General features: G+C 45.7%; 1 protein-coding gene across 3 annotated transcripts in view; it reads right to left on the minus strand.

The window, feature by feature from the left end:
- The window catches only part of ADCY8 (adenylate cyclase 8), a 221,171-nt gene extending 201,282 nt beyond the window's left edge, over positions 1 to 19,889 (minus strand). For all 3 annotated transcript variants that reach the window (XM_004743568.3, XM_004743567.3, XM_004743566.3), the window contains exon 1: positions 17,667 to 19,889. In XM_004743568.3, the coding sequence (XP_004743625.1) occupies positions 17,667 to 18,629 (963 nt within the window). In that variant the 5' untranslated portion in view covers positions 18,630 to 19,889. The remainder of the gene's footprint in view (positions 1 to 17,666) is intronic.
- Positions 19,890 to 20,211: the final 322 nt, after the last annotated feature.

Raw genomic sequence — 20,211 nt, forward strand, 5'->3', positions numbered from 1 at the left:
TGCATATTGCAACCACCTAGCAGTCTCTAAACAGCACTATGCAGAAACCTGCCCCAGATGGAAAGATAATATCCTCAAATGGCTTATCATTTTAAAGCATGTGAAACAATAGAGGGTAACTCAGAATCATACGGGCAACTAGGTCTAGATTACCCTCCAAAAGCTATTTTTATTTATTTATTTATTTATTTATTTATTTATTTATTTATTTTCAGCATAACAGAATTCATTGTTTATGCTCCACATCCAGTGCTCCATGCAATAAATGCCCTCCATAATACCCACCACCTGCGTCCCCCAACCGCCCAACCCCCGCTCCTTCAAAACGCTCAGATTGTTTTTCAGAGTCCATAGTCTCTCATGGTTCATCTCCCCTTTGAGATGCCAGCTTACACCAATTAGAATGGCCAAAACTAGCAAGACAGGAAGCAACGTGTGTTGGAGAGGATGTGGAGAAAGGGGAACAGAAGCTATTTATTTTTGCTAGAAGGGACTTGGGTAAAATGGGCTTGGTCTGCATACTTTAATAAATTGTATAATGATCCTTTGCTTTTCCTTCTGGTATAGCCACTAATCCAGTCTTGAAGACAAATGGTGAAATGCGAAGTTATGAAAACTTTAAGTTCTTCTGTCTTAGTTTCTTCCCTAAAAGTTAGTTCTACTTTGGGCATATAAGGCGTGCACAGAACACAGGTAAGGAAGTGTACCGTTTCTCATATTTTTATAGTTTCAGGGTATGAAACCCATTGCAGGTGCTTGTAGAGACCATACTGGAGGCAAGCAGGTATCAATGGATAAAGTTTTCTTTCTTGCCTTTTTGCCCTGAAAATATAAATGGCTTGAGGATAGGAAACGGATCTTCTTTGAAATTGCAGTCTTCAAGTTCAGCACATGGTAGACAGTTGAATGAAAGAAACATGCTCTATTACATGTAAGTAAACATTTATTTCAATGGCAGCTTGTTTACTTCAATGTGCAGAGGTGTGGTGGTGGGAGTCAGCAGGAACCCATGTATGGTTAGAAACAAAGAAGCTTGAAGCTGAATCCTCACTTGGCCACACACATTCTGAATAACTTCAGTGAAATTAACCTCTGAACTTCAATTTCTTCATTTGAAGAATTGTAACCACAATTCTACTACAGTGCAGGAATACCCTTAGGAGTGGATAGGTTTTGTGTGAAGCCATATAATGGCTCTGTCTTTTGAAACATCTATGTTAAGTTCTCAAAAGTCAGAGGTCTGGAAGAGGTCTTCGAAAGGAGTGGTCCTCAGATGCTGTTGGAGGGCAATCTTGGTGGTGCCTTACCTGGTGGGGCAGAGCAATGCAGGAAGGAGACAGAAAGAATGGACCTCCCTCCCCAACAATGCCATGGCTCTTTCCTTATTTTCATGTTTTATTGCTTAGTCTAGTTTGAAAAAGGGATTCCAGCTATTCTAAGATTCTTTTCTGTCTTAATTGTTGGAGGGAACTTGATGTTTACTATGAGTTTTCCTACTAATTTTATTGACAATCGATTTATTCTGCTGTCATTTAATGGTTGTTTAATATTGGAATAGGTTCACAGTTTGAATCCTGTCTGTGTGCATGAAAAAGTAGTTTACTAACTAGGTTTTAAAATGGTCTTCTCGCCTTTTTACTTTCAAATTACCTTGAACCAAGGTCTTTTTGCAGCATATCAAATGAGCATTTGTTTCCCCCTTCCATAAAATTAGGAAGAGCTTTCCATAAGAGAAAGTTGGGTGTGGTTTTCTGTAGGGAGACACAGCAGCAACAAGGGGAAGATGGCTTCTTTCCTTTATAAAAATGTTATAAATACACGGCAATAGGGTGATCTCTAATGACTAGTGGTTTTGTTCATGAAAGGAACATAGGCACAGCAGTGGGTAGCCTGAAAGCTAGTGGACATCCGCTCATCCTGGGTGCAGTTTTGCTCCCAATTATTGCTCCTAATTTTCACAATGATCATTACTGATAAAAGTGGCAGGGCCCTCCAATTTCACCCACCATTCAGGCAGCCAACCTGCAGCTGCTGTCCTGTGATGGGCAGAGCTCCATACCAACCCCAGAGCAGGACAGTCTGCTGCCTGTGACTACAGCAAGCGGGATCCATTTATGTTACAGAAGCAATACTACTACTACCCAGTGCTTGGTGACTATTGCTTCTCTTTTCATGACCTTTCATATTCTCCAGCTTTCTCCATACGGAAAAACAGTGAAATTCTTGATAAGAGGAATCTCATTGTCATCTTGTTACTGATGAAATGAATAATGGAGAGCAAGATTAAGTGAATTCCTCCAGGCCCCAGTGTCTATTTCCTGGGATCTACAGACAAAGAAGAGGGAGCCACAAAAGTCAGACTGTCCAGTTTGTCGATACTCAGGTGGCTAAGTGCCCAGTTCAGTTGCGTCTGGGTAACACCAACATAAAATGGCTTGTTGATCACAGCGGACATTCCCATTTTGCAAAAGCCAGATAGGCATTTCTGACAAGCACCACAAAGTCACTAATTAAATATTCAAAAGAAACAATTGTCTGTCAATTAAATATCTCCATCACTATTCCCTTTGAAACAAATTGAATTGCTAAATGACATGCAATTTTACAACTCATGGTGTCAATGTAATTAAACCATGAGGAGAAATTAAATATTAAATACCACCTAATAAGTAATTCTCTCAGTATGTGTTAAATCATTATTCATCATAGTCGTCTTCCTTCTCAGAGGTCACAGACCTCCATAAGCTATGTTTTCTATAAGAATTGCCATGATCTGATCTTGGGAGCCAAACAAACCAGAAAAGCATACAAATCCCCACATTCACACTTACTGTAACTTGTGGGAATAAAAATTTTATAGTTGTGAGGAACCTCAAAAATCATTTCATGGTGACAGACTGAGAGCTGTGAGGAATTCATTCTGAGGCCGAGACAGGTGGAGTGGTCTGCACAAAGTTTCGCCACCACACCACAGCAAAACCACACAATTTTATATTGGATGTAAAATCTGAGGTCAGTCTTTTGACCATGGTTACATCAATCAATACAATGTGTGGTCCCCTGGCTCCATGAAGCAAGAACATTGTTAGAAGCATTGCTACCATCTGGAATACAAATTTTGTTTCTCCTCTTCTTTATTACTTTTAACTCCTTGCCTTTGAAACTAGCAGTGTTAATTGAGATAAAGTAGCCTTAAAAGACCATCAAATCCAGGGGTAGCTCTGAAATGAGACAAATGTGGCTGAGAACCCCTTATTAGCACTATGACCAAAAGGGAAATAATGTGATACTCTGGGCTCATCATCTTTTGCGACGAGAAGGGAAGCAGCCATACTCACGCTAAGGCAATGGTTCAGGCATTTATTTGGGAAGCCTCTGCTGTGAGCTTGCCTTGGAATGTGCCAATGTCTAGCCCAGGAATATACCCAAGGATGGAACCTGTCCTCAGAGAGCACATGTTTTAGTAGTAGAAACAAATAAAGATGCCATAGTTCCAATTTTACCCACCAACTCCCATTCCCCTCTCAGGTCGTAATCAGGAATAATTTCCTTATCTCAGCCCAAGTCAGAAACCAGGGCCAGGAGAGGCTGAGCCAAGCTAGATGCGTAAGATTCACTATGTCACAGGGTTGGCTCCTGACAGCAAGTGCGTCTTTAAACTGTACCCGGAGGCCTTCCTGGCCTCATCCTAGTCATAGCCTGGCACCAAACATGTCACTTGGCTTAAAAGTACTTAACTCAGTTTGAAATGAGTCACATGCTTAGGTCATTATTTGATTGATGGCTGGCTTTCACTCTAGATTAGAACCCATTTACTAGCAGGACCATGTGTTCTTGTCCTCACCACGCTACCCCACTGCTTGCATCCCAGCCCCCAACACACACACAAAGTGGTCCTCCATACATATCTGTCAGAGGAGGGGCTAAATAGAAGTAAGAACTGATAAACGATGGGGAGGGGGTGTAAAGAGAACTAGGAGAGCCCAGACTCAGGGACCTAAGCCCACCGTGGAGTGTCAGAGAAACCAATGCAGAAAAGATGGGGTCTGTGCTGAGTTCCAAAGCCTTTCTCCGCAAATTAGATCTCCAGGCTGGCAGCATACAGCAAGAACCTGGGCACTCACTGGAAATGCATACTTTTGGGAACCCCCTCCCTAAATCCAAAGGATGTACCAAGACCTCCAGGTGATTTCTATGCATTTTGAAATTAGCAAGCATTGATCTGCCTTACACAGGTGTTTAGAAAGGTAAAGCCCAGGAAAGGACCCCTCAAGGCAGAGGACTCCATGGAAAAAGTGGTCAGTTTTAAAAATTAAGTTATGATAAAAAAAAATGTATTGTGTAATTCTATGAACCAGCCCAGATCTAAATATTCTAAATATTCCAAATATTCCCTGTCTTCTTCATCTCCTCAATAAGCTTCTGGTCTAGTGTTGTTATAATTCCCATTTACAGCTGAAGAAAGTGAGGTGGAGAAGGACTCAGCGTCTTACTGGTGTTCTTAAGTTACCACTGGCAATTAACCCTCATCTTACCCTGGGCTCACACTCAAGTCGTCTCCTGTGATTTGCGTGGGTCTGGCTTATGGCAGCCTTCAATACATGTACTTCCCCCACTGAAAGAGTCTTGCCAATTCCGTAGTGTCTGTCCACTCCTTCTCCTTTAAATACCTCATCTGAGCTCTGATTCTCAAACAAACAAGCACATGTGATTCTCTGATGAAACAAATGACATTCGTTTTTAAGCTGGCACGTGTCTTGGAGGAGAGCCACAGAGGAAGTTTCCTCAGCTGGTGATCCTACTGGCAGACAGGAAAGGGACATGATGACAGAGGAGCTGCCCCAGAGAGCAGGCACAGGGGTAAGCCAGCACAAGGTGTCCGGAAACTGGGGATGGGTTCAACTGTGGAACTTACTCTCAGGCACGAGGGGTGAGATTACTTGACTTTGTTAGGCCTACTCCCTGGTGGGTGGAGGGGTAGCTTGGAGGAGCACAGGGAACGACATAGTTGGGTGATCATGGGGGCTTCCCTGGAACAAAAAGGAGGGGGAGGAAGGCGAGCTATAGACCGAGCCCAGTAATGGAAGACAGTACCATCAGGAATTCACACAAGTTGGGTGGGAGTCTGATGATTTTTGATTTGTTGAGATTGAGCTGCCTGTGAGACCCTTAACTAGAGGTGCCCAGAAGGTCACTAGATGGCCTGGTCTTAAACTTAGCTGAGAAAACTGGGCTAGAGATACAGGCTTAGGAGTAAGCAGCACCTAGATCCATGGTCAGTAATGGAGGGAGGGAGGGATTGTGCAGGGCAATGCGTGGAGTGAGGTGACGAGGAGACACATGGAATGGAAATTTAAGGAGCCCCAACACTGAAGAAAAGAATTGAAATCTGAGAAGGAAGAGAACATAAGCCATACTAGACTGTATCATAGAGACACAACCATGACTCAGGTACAACCTCTGCCTTAGAGAAGGTCATGGCCCAGCTGGCAAGAAAAACATGAAGACCAATGACAGCAGCATGTGGCAGGGCAGATGGGCAGGGAAAGGGTGATGGCATCAGAACAGCAGGAATACCTAACTTGGTCTGGGGTCCTGGGAACCCTTCATGATCTTGAAGTTTCTCTTTGCTACTTACAAAACTCTTTAAGGCATAAAGATACTTGTGGCTGGGTGCCTGGGTGGCTCAGTGGGTTAAAGCCTCTGCCTTCATCTCAGGTCATGATCCCAGGGTCCTGGGATCAAGCCCACGTTGGGCTCTCTGCTCAGCGGAGAGCCTGCTTCCCTTCCTCTCTCTCCGCCTGCCTCTCTGCCTACTTGTGATCTCTGTCTGTCAAATAAATAAAGAAAAATCTTAAAAAAAAAAAAATGCTTGTGGCTGAAGAAGCCAAGGCCATTTGGCCAAAGTCGCTGGAAAAAAACCATGGTAAAAATAGGATAAGAATTTGTTTTAAGGAAATGTACTTACAAGGTTTCAAAAATATCTCTAACTGTCCACTGGCAGAGCTCAGAGTTGGTCTCTGGCTGAAATGGTGTGGCAGGACCCCAAGGACTGCTTACGATACCATTATTCACTTGGTAAAAGGCAAGACCTGTATCTATCTCTTAAATAGAGAAGGAGGAGGACTATGTTCATTGGAAACTGACCGTAGGGGCCATGAATGCATTTTCCCATGTGCTGCCCACCACCAATAGGTGAGGAAAGCTCACCCAAAAGAGGGGAGTTTGACTTTGAACTTAAAAGAAAACAAGCTTGCTATTCTTGATTTTGACTTTGTTTCTTGAACTAATTGACAGTATAAAGGAATCAAGTGGGATAATGCTAAAAATGGAAGACTTAACTCAAAACCTTTTTGGGAACTTCAAAAAGACTGTTTTGTTTTTTTTTTTAAAGATTGTATTTATTCATTTGATAGACTGAGATCACAAGTAGGTAGAGAGACAGGCAAAGAGAGAGAGGAGGAAGCAGGCTCCCTGCTGAGCAGAGAGCCTGATTTGGGGCTCGATCCCAGGACCCTGGGATCATGATCTGAGCTGAAGGCAGAGGCTTTAACCCACTGAGCCACCCAGGTGCCCCAGGAAGGCTGTTTTAACTGCATTGTGTTCCAGTATCTAAAATCAGGCTTGATCTAAGCAATGATCTATATACCATGCTCAGAAAAGTGAACCAGTTTTGTACAATTCTCTCCCCTTAAAATGAGGCAGACTTGCCCCGCTGGTGCGGAGTGTCAGAAATGAGGTCTGAAAAGTGGGAGAGCTTCTTGCCCATAGCTGTACCTGTATGAAGCAGGTGAACATTGACTAGAGACCAGAAGTCAGGCCAAAGGAGCCATCTGGGGTGTGCTCAAGGACACTTGAGTAAGGTGTTGATGTTGGGATTCAGAGCCAAGGTACTGAAGAACCAAGAAGGAAGTGAAAGAGGTGAGCCCTGTGTTGGACTTTTATTTTTTGACCCATTTAAAATTTTCACAAATGGACAAACACTTAATGGATATTCTAGGTATCTAACTCTCCCACCTCTTTCTCCTTTTTCTTTCTTTTTTGACTTAAATGATCTAGATGATCACTTGGGATTTTTCTTCATGTTGTCTATATAACCTTTTAAACACACATCTAACAAAAACTCCGCTTGGGGCTTCCAGCCCAAAGCACTTCAGAAGGAGGTAACTTTTGATGTGTTTTCTTGTTTCTCACTGACCTCCCCTTCTGTTCTGTCTTATTTTCTAGAGAAACTAATTTCTGTTCTATCTTATTTTTTAGAGAAACTAATTTCTCTTCTCTCACTGATTACTCATTCCCTGCTGATAACTGTGTGATTCAGGGGGTGGGCAGGGGAAAGGAAGGAGTCATGTAGCATTCATTCATTCCATTCGTTTAAAAGTACTGTGCTCAGAACTGTTTCATGGGCCAAGTGCTCTGCCACATGCTGGGAACACAGAGGTAAGACACTGCCCTTGACCTCAAGGGGGCTCCCAGGGAATGTTATGACATTGCTCTGACAGAGGACAAAGGCAGGGTGTACAATGTACGAAGGAGAGGTTATTAAGCTTTGCCTAAGCACCTGGTCTGCCTACCTGTGGGTAGGGATGGGTTTCCTGGAGCTCCCAAGTTTTTAGCTGGGGTCACGGTAAACATGGACCAACTGGGCATGCCCAGAGCTGCAGACCAGCCTGACCCTTGCCAGCACGAGGCAGACACTCCCTCCTGCCACATCGTCCAGTCTAGGCTTGGGATATATTCAGTTTGTGGTAAGAAACTACTTAAGTAATCGATCCTTTAGCCCTTTCTTGGGTCCCCGTCCACTCTCTTCACTAAGATGGAACGTCCATACCCATCCATAATGTCTTCTAGAGTCTGACCTTTCCTTTCACACAACTCCTAAAAGAAACTCACCACACCTTTGATTTTTCATGCTTTAGAGGTCTGTAGGAAAAAAAAAAAAAGCCAGAGAGTTGTATCTATATAAAATATTTACAGAATGCAGTGTTCTAGATGTGTATTTTCTGAAAGATTTATTTATTTATTTGAGATAGAGAAAGAGAAAGAGAGAGAGCAAGGGAGAGGCAGAGGGAGAATCTTTTAGGCAGACCTTCCATTGAGCAGTGAGCCTGAGGCAGGACTTGATCTCACCACCCATGAGATCATGACCTGAGCTGAAACCAAGAGCTGGATGATTAACTGGCTGAGCCACCCAGATGCCCCTCCAGACATGTTTTAAGAACCAAGTACAAACCTCTCTACCTCTGCACCCAGAGTCACAAACTCCCTCCCAAATTTCATTCAAGAATTACCCTCATTAGAGCAACAGCCTTGACTATCCAGAACACAGTTATTTCCCAGAACCTAGAACCCAACAGGCAGTCACAAATATTTGTTGAACAACCTTTCTATTCGATCCTCATTCTCCTCTTCTTCCTATGCAATCCTGAGTTTTTGAGATGCAGTAAAATCTCATCTGTTTTTGCCACCCTCTCTTACCCATGGAAGGGCTATGTGTCAGTATTCTGGTTCCAGAAATGTAAGTAGATGTTATTAGGCAGGGATCCCAGAAGAGCTCCTAAAAGGGCAACCTATTCAGTTGACAAATGTTCCTAGACCATCTTAACCTTTTGCCTTTTGCCCTCTTCTTTTTCCTGCCTGCAAAGAGGCCATGGCAGCTTGGAGAAGAACACCCAGTGGCTTTCAACTGACCTTAAGGAAAAGTCTTTCTGGTATGGAATCTACTTTAGGCCATCCCTGATGGGTTGTTGTACAAATTTCCTTTGAAGAATCCCCATGACAGGGAGGTCTTCACTTCAAAAAGCAGTCCCCCAGGCAGGTCTGTTTGTTATAAAATCTTGGCTTTAGATGAACCCAAATCTCTCACACTACAGTGACCATCAGTTGATCTTTATTCTGTCCCAGGGGAGACACGTAAAATAATGAGTCTCTCTTCACTGTGATAGCACCCCACATATCTGAGAACACCCACCATATCTCTTCTACATCCTATATCCCTAGGCTTCTAATGGTTCTTCCTTTTTACTTGGTCTTGTTCTATAAATTGTTTATGCTGCATCTCATCTTCCCATGTTCTAAGTTAAAGAAATACATATATTTTGATTATGCACCCCCTAATCCTTGGCCATCCCTGTTTTATAAGCAATCGTGTGTATTCAGCATGTAATTGTAAAAAGAAAAAAAAAAAAAAGGAAGATTTTGAAATGGTTTCCTCCAGTCAGCTGGAAAGCTAGCTGACACAGGATAAGATGTATTGTTTACCCAAGGAAATGGTGACAGATCTTGTTTTATGTGAAAATTTCATACCGGTAAACATTCTACATTGAGAGGGCAGTTTTTAAAATTTCCTCCTAAAAAAACCCATAAATGCGATTTGATTTCCCATCTAGCTCATGTCCCTCACCATGCATAATTTTATGATTTCCTGATTTGGGGGAATTTTGTGCCTCAAAGACATTATGGCATAGGGGTGCCTGGTTGGCTCAGTAGGTTAAGCCTCTGCTTTCAGCTCAGGTCATGATCTCAGGGTCCTGGGATCCAGCCCTGCATCGGGCTCTCTGCTCAGCAGGGAGCCTAGTTTCCCCCTCTCTCTCTGCCTACTGCTTTGCCTACTTGTGATCTCTCTCTCTCTGTCAAATAAATAAATAAAATCTTAAAAAAAAAAAAAAGACATTATGGCATAAAAGACAGGAGGACATGGGGCAGAAGGGGAAGAAACTCCCAGGAGGTAAGGAACGTGTAAGATATTGCACCTATGAAAATACATGATCTTGGGATGCCTGGATGGCTCAGTGGGTTAAAGCCTCTGCCTTTGGCTCAGTCATGATCTCAGGGTCCTGGGATCAAGCCCAGCATCTGGCTCTCTGTTCAGCGGGGAGCCTGCTTTCTCCTCTCTCTCTGCCTGCCTCTCTGCCTACTTGTGATTTCTGTGTCAAATAAATAAATAAAATCTTAAAAAAAAAGAAAATACATGATCTTGCGAATTGAAATTCAAATATCAAATCACAGATATCCAAGAAACAAAGACTGGCAGGTTTATCTGACAATGCATTAAGTTATAACCCCAGTTCATTGGTTGGGGAGGTGGTCACATGGTTGCATTTACAAATAGCATAGCTTTTATTCCTACCAGCCTGTGGCCTGGCCTCCCTCGGAATGTCTGGCAACTCAGTGGTTAATTAATCTACCTTGCTCTTTCTGTACCCTGCAGGGCTGACGGTGAAATCTTGCAGTGAGAAGATCTGGCTCCCAAGAGCTGCTTAACTGACCTGACTCCTTAAAATAGGCTTTCATAAACAAAACGCACATGATATAATTTGAGTGTGTAAGTCCAATTACATTTCCTGGGAAAGCATAGTGCAGATGGTCAGGGTGGCCACTGCTCTGCCGTGGATGGCTGGGGGAGGTGGCATTCCTACACTCAGGCCCCGAGAAAAGTCAGACACAAAATTACCTCCAGGAGCCATCCTCTTGCTTAACTAAGGTTTAAAGCTATGTACCATAGAAACCTCCCAACCTTCAGTTTCTGTTACCTAGATTTCCAGCCCAGAGAAAACAAAGAACACGCTTCACAATCCGTACTTCAGGGGTGCCTGGGTGGCTCAGTGGGTTAAAGCCTCTGCCTTCAGCTCAGGTCATGTTCCCAGGGTCCTGGGATGGAGCCCCACACCGGCCTCTCTGCTCAGCAGAAACCTGCTTCCTCCTCTCTCTCTTTGCCTGCCTCTCCATCTACTTGTGATCTCTACCTGTCAAATAAATAAATAAAATTAAAAAAAAAATCCATACGTCAGGTGAACTGATAAGTTGTCCAACTGAAGATTCTGGACCTGCTGGTTTCTTGAAGGGTTACTATTGTGCCCACTTGTGGGGAAGAGGAAAGCTTTGAGAGGAATACTGCAAGCGTCTCTTATGTTCTGAAAATAAACCCATGTAGGATCAACTAAAAGAGATACACTTGTGAAATGAATAAATTAGCATCCCAAGAAATATTTAGACAACAGTGAAATGTCACGGCAGCATGATTGTAGTAGTATCCTCTGATTACACGTTACCAGAAGCACTGAACGTGGGATAAGCTTTTTTTTTTTTTTTTTAATCTTTCCTTTTTATACTTGGTTTCACTTATTTTTGATGAGCTCTTACAATGCCATCAGTCATCAAGGTGTAAATATGACTAATGCATTTGGCCTACTTAGCATGACATTGCAGCAGCTGCACCAGAAGGAAAAGTCCTCCCAGTCTTCCCGGTTATGATCTAATTATGCTCTGACCCACTGATACCAGTCAGGTGACATTACCGGATATGAAGGAAAACAAATTCATCATTCAGTCTTGCAGCGCACACAACTTACAGTCATTTTACAACTGTCTCTAAATACATAGGCACCAAGCCTATCTGCAACTCTAGGGCCAAGGGGTATAGGACAGGGCTGAAGGGATTTAACTGGTCACTCCGCAGTCATTAAAAATATCCTTTGCAAAGCCTACATCTCTATCTCAAAAAACAAAAAACAAAAAACAAAAAACAAAACAAAACAAAAAAACGGTGGGGGGAGGAAGGAAGAGATTGAAGGAGGAAAGGAAAGGTTGTGGGAGGGGGAGGATTAGAACCAAAAAGGACAGTGTCTGGGCATTTTTCACAAGAAAGAAAAAGTAATATTTCCATTTCCTTGCATTCAGAGGAAACTCTTGGGAATGGTGACAGTCAAATCTCATTTTGAAACACATTTTCCAAGACATGCTGGGGACACTGCAATTAGTTTTTTAAGCCTATATGAATTTGCTGAAGGAAAATGTACAGAAACGGATGTATTTGGAGTTTTAAAAAAAATGCACACCATAACGAGCAAGGTGCATTAAACAGAAGCCCAGTTACACTCCTTTAATGGATATTTTCTGTTTTGAAGTAAGCACTTACATTGATACTAACCACCAAATTGGGGTGATTTAAATTACATGCCATTTGGTGTATGTGCATTAAGTAGTCCTACAATTCCTTTGATTTGATTTGAGTTAGCAGATTTAGACAAAAAACACAGAATATACACTTAAGTTTAAATTTCACAAATGAGGGGAGAGATATTGATGATTCTATTATACTGACTCTATGTTTACTGTGAAGCCAATCCTTCATGTAAATAATCAGAAATACATTCTTTATATGTTTTAAAGATTTATTTATTTTGAGGGACAGAGTGAGAGCATGTGCGTGAACACCCGGGGGAGAGGCAGAGGGAGAAGGAGAGAGAGAGAGATCATCTCAAGCAGACTGCCCCCTGCTGAATGAGGAGCCACTGTGGGGCTGGATCTCACAACCTTGAGACCATGACCGAGGGGAAATCAACAGTCAGACATTCCACCAACCGAGCTACCCAGGTTCCCCTAAGTCAGCAGGAATGCATTTGAAAGCATGTACAAAGGCCGCATCTCACATGACCCCCACCAGCTCATACCATTAACCACTATATTACCCAGTACAAAATGAATTTTCTCCCAAAGGATTTTTTAAAGGCAAGATTAAGCTAAAAGTCCCTCATTATTAGTCAAATTTAATGATCATGATTTAATTAGTATTTTTTCTGGCTCTAGCCTCTATTGTTTGATGGGATTTGTGTAAGACCGTAAAGAAAATGCTGCATGGAAATTCAGATCTGACAGCATGACCTTGAGCACTACCTCACCTGGATTTGCATACCTGGCTGCTTTTGCTCCTAGAGTTATCTTGGAGAAATCACCTTTACTCTGACACTTCTGCTTATCGGCCTCACCAAGAGGTACAGAAGACTAATTAGCCACCAGCTTTAACATTTCAGAATCCCCAAGGGGAAATATAATGCAGCTATCTTTCTGGTTAAATATTGCTGCCTCTCAGTTTTCCAATAACTAAATGATCTTCACCACTTTATCACTAATGAGCTGAAGAATGAGAATAAGATGAGTTTCAAATGTTAGGTAGCTCACATTACCATCACTGGCAATTAAAATAGAGTAAAATGCAAATTACAGTGACAGTTTTTAGGATTTACCTGAGCCACGAAAGAACCTAGCAAATAAGACCCCAGTATTAATATTTTATCCATACATATTCCTTGATTTTGTAATCAAGTTTTAGATGGATAAAGTGAACTGACAGGATAAACAATTTACGAGGTGGAGAAAAAAATCCGTGTCATCTCTGGACAAAGGCACTACTATTGGTGACCTGAATGATGTCCATGAAGCAGATTTAACTTGAGGTAGATGAAGTATCCCGATGAAGGAATGGCTGCAGCCCTCTTGTTACCTATAACTGAGCTTTGTCAGGGTGGATAGAAAACCCTTTGAACTGAGCTCTGAACCTTCTGAAAGTTCCTCATATCTCCAATGCCACTTGGGACCTAGAACATACATGGGTGATTCCATATAATAGGAATTCTATATAATAGGATAATGTATCTTATTCTATAGGATAATACATTATCCTATTCTATAGGATAATACCCCTTAGTTTGGGTGGGAAGTCTATGAATTAAGTCTAACGGTTCACTGAATGGAGAAAACATAAGCTATCTCTGTGCTGATGGCAAGGAACCTCGTGGGTAGCCCTTTTCCAGTTGTATCTTGTGTCCACAGTGGAAAGCATATGATGATTTAAATGAACACACGGCCCTGTCTCTTCACATAGGGCATCTGTGGAGATTTGCAGCTTGGTTGTTACCCTGTCAAATCGTGGATGTAGTTTCCACAAGGGGGAAAAGAACAGAAACAGATTCTCATAGCTTGGGTTAGGCAAGAGAAGGCAATCATTGACTCATTTGTTACTTTTGAAAATGGCATTTTCAGTAAGTGAAACAGTTGCTGAGGTGTGTTCACTTTACACTCTGATGTAGCTTCTTGCTTCTTGAAAATGCTAAGTTAAATGTGAGCCATTCTCTGATGGGAATCAAGATGAATGCGGAGAAAGATGATATTCCAGCATCAACGGCCTTCACTTGACAAGTTGGTATCCCGCTGAGCAAGATGATGAGCTAGCCACAAAAAGCCTATGCCGAGAAATTCAGACATTTTTCTCTCATGGTTTCCCTTTGTTTGTTTGTTTGTTTTTTTTCATTAAATGTTCATTCGTGTGCTATACTGGGTACTGCCCTCCTGAGTAGTGAAACAGGTACTCCTTAGTCTTGAGTCAATTCAAATGTGGGTTTGGAAAGAAGCACTCAGAAGGTTTCTTAAGAATGATGACTTTGGAGTTAGGATTTGAATCGTGTTCTCACCACTTGTTGGGCTCACCGTCTTTGGGATATCTCTTTAAAGTTCCCAAGAATTGGGGCGCCTGGGTGGCTCAGTGGGTTAAGCCGCTGCCTTCGGCTCAGGTCATGATCTCAGGGTCCCGGGATCGAGTCCCGCATCGGGCTCTCTGCTCAGCAGGGAGCCTGCTTCCCTCTCTCTCTCTGCCTGCCTCTCCGACTACTTGTGATTTCTCTCTGTCAAATAATAAATAAAATCTTTAAAAAAAAAAAAAAGTTCCCAAGAATTTGTTCTTTCTTCTATGAAATGAAAATGAAGGATACCATCTGTTTGACATCATTAGATGTGATAATATATGTAAAGGCCCTTAGTTACTTGTAAAGCATTGGGCCAGTGTGAAGGATTATCATTGTGCCTTGGTTTTGCCAAAGGCGCTTAAATATAAAATACTGTTTAATGCACATATAACTCACATGTGATTGTGCACATAGAAATCTTTTACCAGCGCAAGGTGAGGGGGCTTGGATATTTTATAATATTACCTTTGCATTGGACAGTCTTATTCATTCTGTGTGTGTGTGTGTGTGTGTGTGCGCGCGCGCGCTGAGTGCCTGCTGGCTGTCTGGCATTTTTCTAGGTGCTGAGGATAAATTGGTAAACACATAGATGTCTATGCCCTTACGTGGTGTTTATGTTCCTGTGAGGGTGGGGGTGGGGGTGGGGGAAAACAGAGCAAATAAAAACAAATGAGATAATTTCAGATAGTGAACGTGCTCAGGAGAAAACAGAACAAGCCAAGCACTAGGGAACGGCATGTAAATGGAGTCCAGAATAATGAGAATGTCTCAGTCATGGAAAGACCTGGGGAAAATCATTTTAAGTGGCAGGCAGAAAGGCTAAGAAGTGGGGAAAGAGCTCAGGATCTCTGAAAGAGGAGAAAGGTACTGTGTATTTGAAGCCTGAGGAGGAGAAGAGAAGGAAACATAATTAGAGAAGGAGCAACTTGTTTGTAAGGGGACTGAGTGACCCTGGTAAAGAGTTAGGGTGTTAATCTAATTGCTATAAGCAGTCATTAGCAGGGCATGCCTTGTATGTTCCCAAACAGGGAAAACTAAAAGGTACCTATTCAAAAATCAGAGATGTTTTAAAAAGCAGTTAATTCTCCATGTCACCCACCTGCAAGATCTAAGGAAGAAATTTGGACCTCTAGAGGGCGCCAAAGGAAAACATTTTGAAGCCTAACCCACAAAGGTCTTTTCAGCACCTGAAGCCGGAGAAGAGCGCCCAGGCTGTTGGCTAGGACTCTGGTAAAAGCTGACTCCACTGGGAAACCCCAGTTTACCTACAATTTCTACCCAAACAGAGAGTCAAATGAGCTTGGTTTGCATGTACCTGGACCTTGGTTTTCAAGTGAAGGACTGTTTATCATGGGATAGGAGTGGGAAGACATTTTGGGGTTATTTTTAATCTTCTCCCATCTGGTAGTATTTGAGTAGAGCATAAAACAAATATGAAGCCAAAATTTACTTTCTGGATTCATTTGGCAAGCAAAGCGTCTCTATACTTAGAACCTTGAAAATATTCATCATTTGCCACTTGGGATGTTGTTATTCTAAATACTATCCCAAACTCACTTGATGAAGTCTCTGCGATATGTGCTCAGGAAGGTTACCGCATGGAAAGCGGTGGGTGATGACCAATGGGATTTTCTGCAAATGAGCAGATACCTATCCTATATCATGAAAACAACTCACAGTGAAAAAAATAAAGGAAAAGAAGGAGGAGAAAGAAAAAGAGGTGGATGAGATGCGGAAGCAGTCTGATGATGCGGAGATACATAAAGAAGAAAATGCAAAAAGAGGGCTTGGAAGAAATGGAGACTTTCAAAGGCTAGCAAGGTTCAGAGCCATGTGTGAAGACTGAGAAGCACAGTTCTGAAGACATATTTTACACAATCACAAATTGAGACTTTATCAGTTGGAGGTAGTAAAGGCTCACGGTAATTTCAAGAAAGCATTCATTACCATCTTATTAAGGCCAAGTTCAGCTGGTCAGCCCTTCCTCACAGAGGCTCTCATCTCCCCATTTCATGCTTGATGATCACAGCCATGTACTTTATAACACTCTGCTCTGCCCAGGGAGACTTCAAAAAGCACCGAAAAAGCAGCCAACCAGACATGTAACCTGAGCAAATGGATACAGGGCCATCAGAGAAGAGCAAGAATCCCAAATCCACTAGAAGCCCAGAAGGTCGATGATGGGTAAAGGGCCGTATAGGTGCCAGCATGCCAGAAACCATGAACAAATGTCAGAGGTGTTATTCAACGATGTCTTCAAACTCGAACATGAGGAAGAGGAGTTTTTAAGCTTCCAATAGAGCAAAGTGGCTGAGGCTGAGCCTGGAGCAGGAACATGCAAAGCAGGCTCCCGTCCAAGCACCTGTGTCAGCCTCCTGTGTGGAAACAGTTCAGCTGACATGTTTCTCTCACTTTTATGGAGAAACCCCCAGATTTAATCTCCTGCTACCTATCAGACATTCGGCAAACAAAGTGTCGGACCATTAATTATCTACTGATTTTAATGAATTTCAACAATAAAGTCATCATCCATCTTCTCCTTCACAGACAGTGGGAACTCTGTTCCCAGAAACACATCCCTACTTAACGGGAAAGAGAGGAAGAAAGGAAGAAAAGAGATCGGAGGTCGGGTTCCACTTAAATATTTCAGACCATCTATATCAAAATGCCCTTTATCAATTAAGCAAAACTTGCATTCTTTGCCAAAGACACTTCCCTCCCACCTTACCCGTCCGAGATGAGGCTGATCTATGCAAAGCACTGGGTTCAGATCCTATAATAAGAGAAGATATCCTCTAGGACCCCAAGGCAGTGAAGAATACCAAAGTAAAATACGTATCTTGGAACCGTCTGAAGGACTGGATGATATAACATAGGTCGGGTTCCCACCAGCAATTGTTATGTGTTCAACAAACGCTATTGCCTTCCAGAGCTGAGGATTTGTGGCACAGAGATACACAGAAACCCAACTCTGAATCCCGGAGTCCCTTACCACATCCTGCTGTGACTCTTGTGAGTAAAAGTTGTTAAAGGAATGGGTCACCTTCTAAATCGGGATGCTTCTCCTCCTCTCTAGAGACTACAGACCCTGGGGGACGTGTGCAGAGGAGAAAGAAGGCTGTTTCTTAGCTGCTCGTCTGAGGAGAATTACTCACAGAAGCAGAAAAGAAGGGCAGGGCTAGAAGAAACTTTAGAGGTCATTTAGTTCCAACTCTACGATGAGCGAAATGCCATCCCACCAACACGGAGGACCTCCCAAGTAGGAGGCACTGTGCCAGGCGAGTAGAGGGGCCTTCCCAAAAGCTACTTCTAACTAAACCCGGGGAGTGGGCAGGGGAGGGGGAGTGCAAGGCAGGCAGGAGTTACCTGGTTGACGGAAATGACAGCTAGCCGAGGAATGGCCGCCTGCAGGGCCACCTGCAGCAGAGAGGTGCCCAGGCCAGCCAGGATGGCCCAGGTGAGCGGCAGCGGCAGCATGCTGTAGGTGGCGAACAGTGTGAAGAGAACGTAACCGATGCCATCACCCAGAAGCCCGTAGCCAAGGCCTGCTGCCAAGATCTGGGTGGTCATGGCCACCCAAGTGACCACGCCACTGTACTGCAGGTACGTGTGCGAGGTGGTGTCCTTCCTGACCACCACCAGGGCGCAGATCACCACCTCGATGCCAGTGAAGAAGCCCAGGAGGATGCCCTTGAGAGGGTCCATCGGGGCCGAAGCCAGGCTCAGGTGGAGGACCAACAAGGTGAGTTTGGTCAGCACGTCCAGCACATTCATCACCACCTCGGATTTGCGCCTCTGGCCCAGGAAATAGCGCTGGTAGAGGCGCTCCAGATCCCGGGACTTGAAGGAGTTGCGCAGAGTGGGGAAAATGACCCCTCGGTAGCTGTAGCCTCCGTTCAGGAAGAAATCCGAGTTGCTCGGGGCACAGTCCAGGTGCAGGAAGCCCAGATCACCCCCGCCCCCGCTCCCGCTGCCGCTGCCGCTCCCGCTGCGTTCCGGGAAGACTTTGGTGCCACCGGTACTGTGAGCTCTCTCCCCGGGGCCCAGCGAGTAGAGGGGCAGCGCCGATTCGCTGGACAGTTGCGCCGCGTGATGGTTGGGGCCGCCGCCTGCAGGGTCCGAGGCTTTGCCGGAGCCTCTACTCCCGCTGCCGCCGCCGCTACCCCGGTGCCCGTGAATGAAGCGCTGCTCGGTGATATGCCTCACCGCCGTCTGCCACAGCAGCCGCTGCGGCCGAGAGCCGCTCCCGCCGTCGCCGGCCGGGGGCGTCGGGTGGATGGTGTAGAGTTCCTCGCTGCCGCTTAGGCAGCGCACATCGGAGAGCTCCATGGCGCCGGGCCGCAGGCGGGGAGGCGCAGAGCAGGAAGGAGGCAGCTGGAGGGGAAGGGTCCCAAAGACCCCACCGCGGCCTGGCGCGAGCTCGGCGGAGAGCCCTGGTATCCCCGGCCGCCCGGTCGCGCGAGCCTTGAACAGGAGGCCCGCGCGTCAGGTCATAGTGCGCCCCGGGGCAAAGGGCGTCTGGAAGATCGCCGCAGACCCCTGCGTCCTTGCGCGCCGCCCTCCAGACAAACCGCGCAGCTGGGGTGCGAGGGTGGTGTCCACAGAAGCCGCGGCGCTTTGAGCCACGCAGCCCCCTTCTCGGGCTCAGGCTTCTCGGCCACTCCTCGGCTCAGCGTCTTGGCGCAGCCTTTGCTCTCCAAGAGGCGCCTGGGCGCCGTGCTCCTTTCTGCTGCGCGCCGGGTGGGTCCTGGCTGCGGCACTGGGCTCGGGACACCCACGACTCGGCGGCTGCAAGAGGACTGGCTAAGGGTAACCCGCTGCGGCTGCGGGTGCGAAGTTAGCCGCTGTGGCTGGAGCAGAGACCTTCGGAGAACTCCATTGCGCCGGGATGGGGAGCGGGGCGGAGCTGGGGGCGGGGGCAAAGAAGGGGGAGGTGTGGGGGACCAGGAGGTGGCGGGGTGCCCCGCGGAAGGTTGAAGAAGTGGTATCCTCGGGACTCAAAAGTCACCAAACAGTTAATTTGGAGCAGGGGGTGTGCTGAGGCTCCCTCCTCGGCTCATCTCTGGCTGTCTCCTCTTCCAGCTCGAGAACTGACCGCGCGGCGCTGGCTCTGGCCCGTCGCATCCCCCGGGGAAGGGGCGGGCGGCAGGGTCCCAGTCGCGGTTAGAAAGCGAGGCCAGCCCTTCCAGTTGTGCTTCCGAGGGGTCGGAGCCCACAGTTCCTATTCCCTTCACTTCGCTCTTCGGAGTCCATTTGGCCCGGAGCTGGGAGGCGGGGGCAGGGAAAAGTGGGGAGGGCTCCGAAGCCAACAGCTCTGAGATCGCTGAGAAGCCACCGGTGCGGATCCCTGACGCTAAGAACCGAAGCTTGGCGGGTGCGGCGCGTGTAAGGTTTGGATGAGGAGGGAGGCCGGAAACCGCGGGGAAGTCGACTGAGACGCCACGGGACCCAGGGACGCGCCTCGTGCCACCCTGGTGCTCTGAAGCGCGCGGCGGGCACCCGGCAGCGGGGAGGAATTTGGAGACCTGTCAGTTCGGTCAGACACCCGCGGGGACTTAAACCCGCCCTCACGCAAGCCACGCCTCCGGAACCGGGTGGGGGTGGTGGCGGGAAGCTGGCACCCAGATCTGTCCAGGACGCCCCAGGTCTTGGAGGTAGCAACACGCACAGGCCGGCGTGGGTGAGGACGACCGCGGGCGCCCCGGCCTCCCCCCGCGCGATTATCCAGCGCTCCAGCTGGCCGCGCCGGCCGGTTCCTCCGCTATTCTTTTTTAGGCACTGGCTCGGGTCCTCGGCAGGTGCAGAGCCAGGACTCGTAGGCCGCTCTGCCCACGGACTCCTAAAGCCCAACGCGATGAAATAGAGGGTCTCCTTTCCGTCCTCCCCACCTGGGCATCTTTTGGTGCTACCA

Source organism: Mustela putorius, unplaced genomic scaffold (assembly GCF_011764305.1).
Source record: "Mustela putorius furo isolate JIRA1106 unplaced genomic scaffold, ASM1176430v1.1 tig00000228_pilon_pilon_pilon, whole genome shotgun sequence".
Taxonomy (NCBI): Eukaryota; Metazoa; Chordata; class Mammalia; order Carnivora; family Mustelidae; genus Mustela; species Mustela putorius.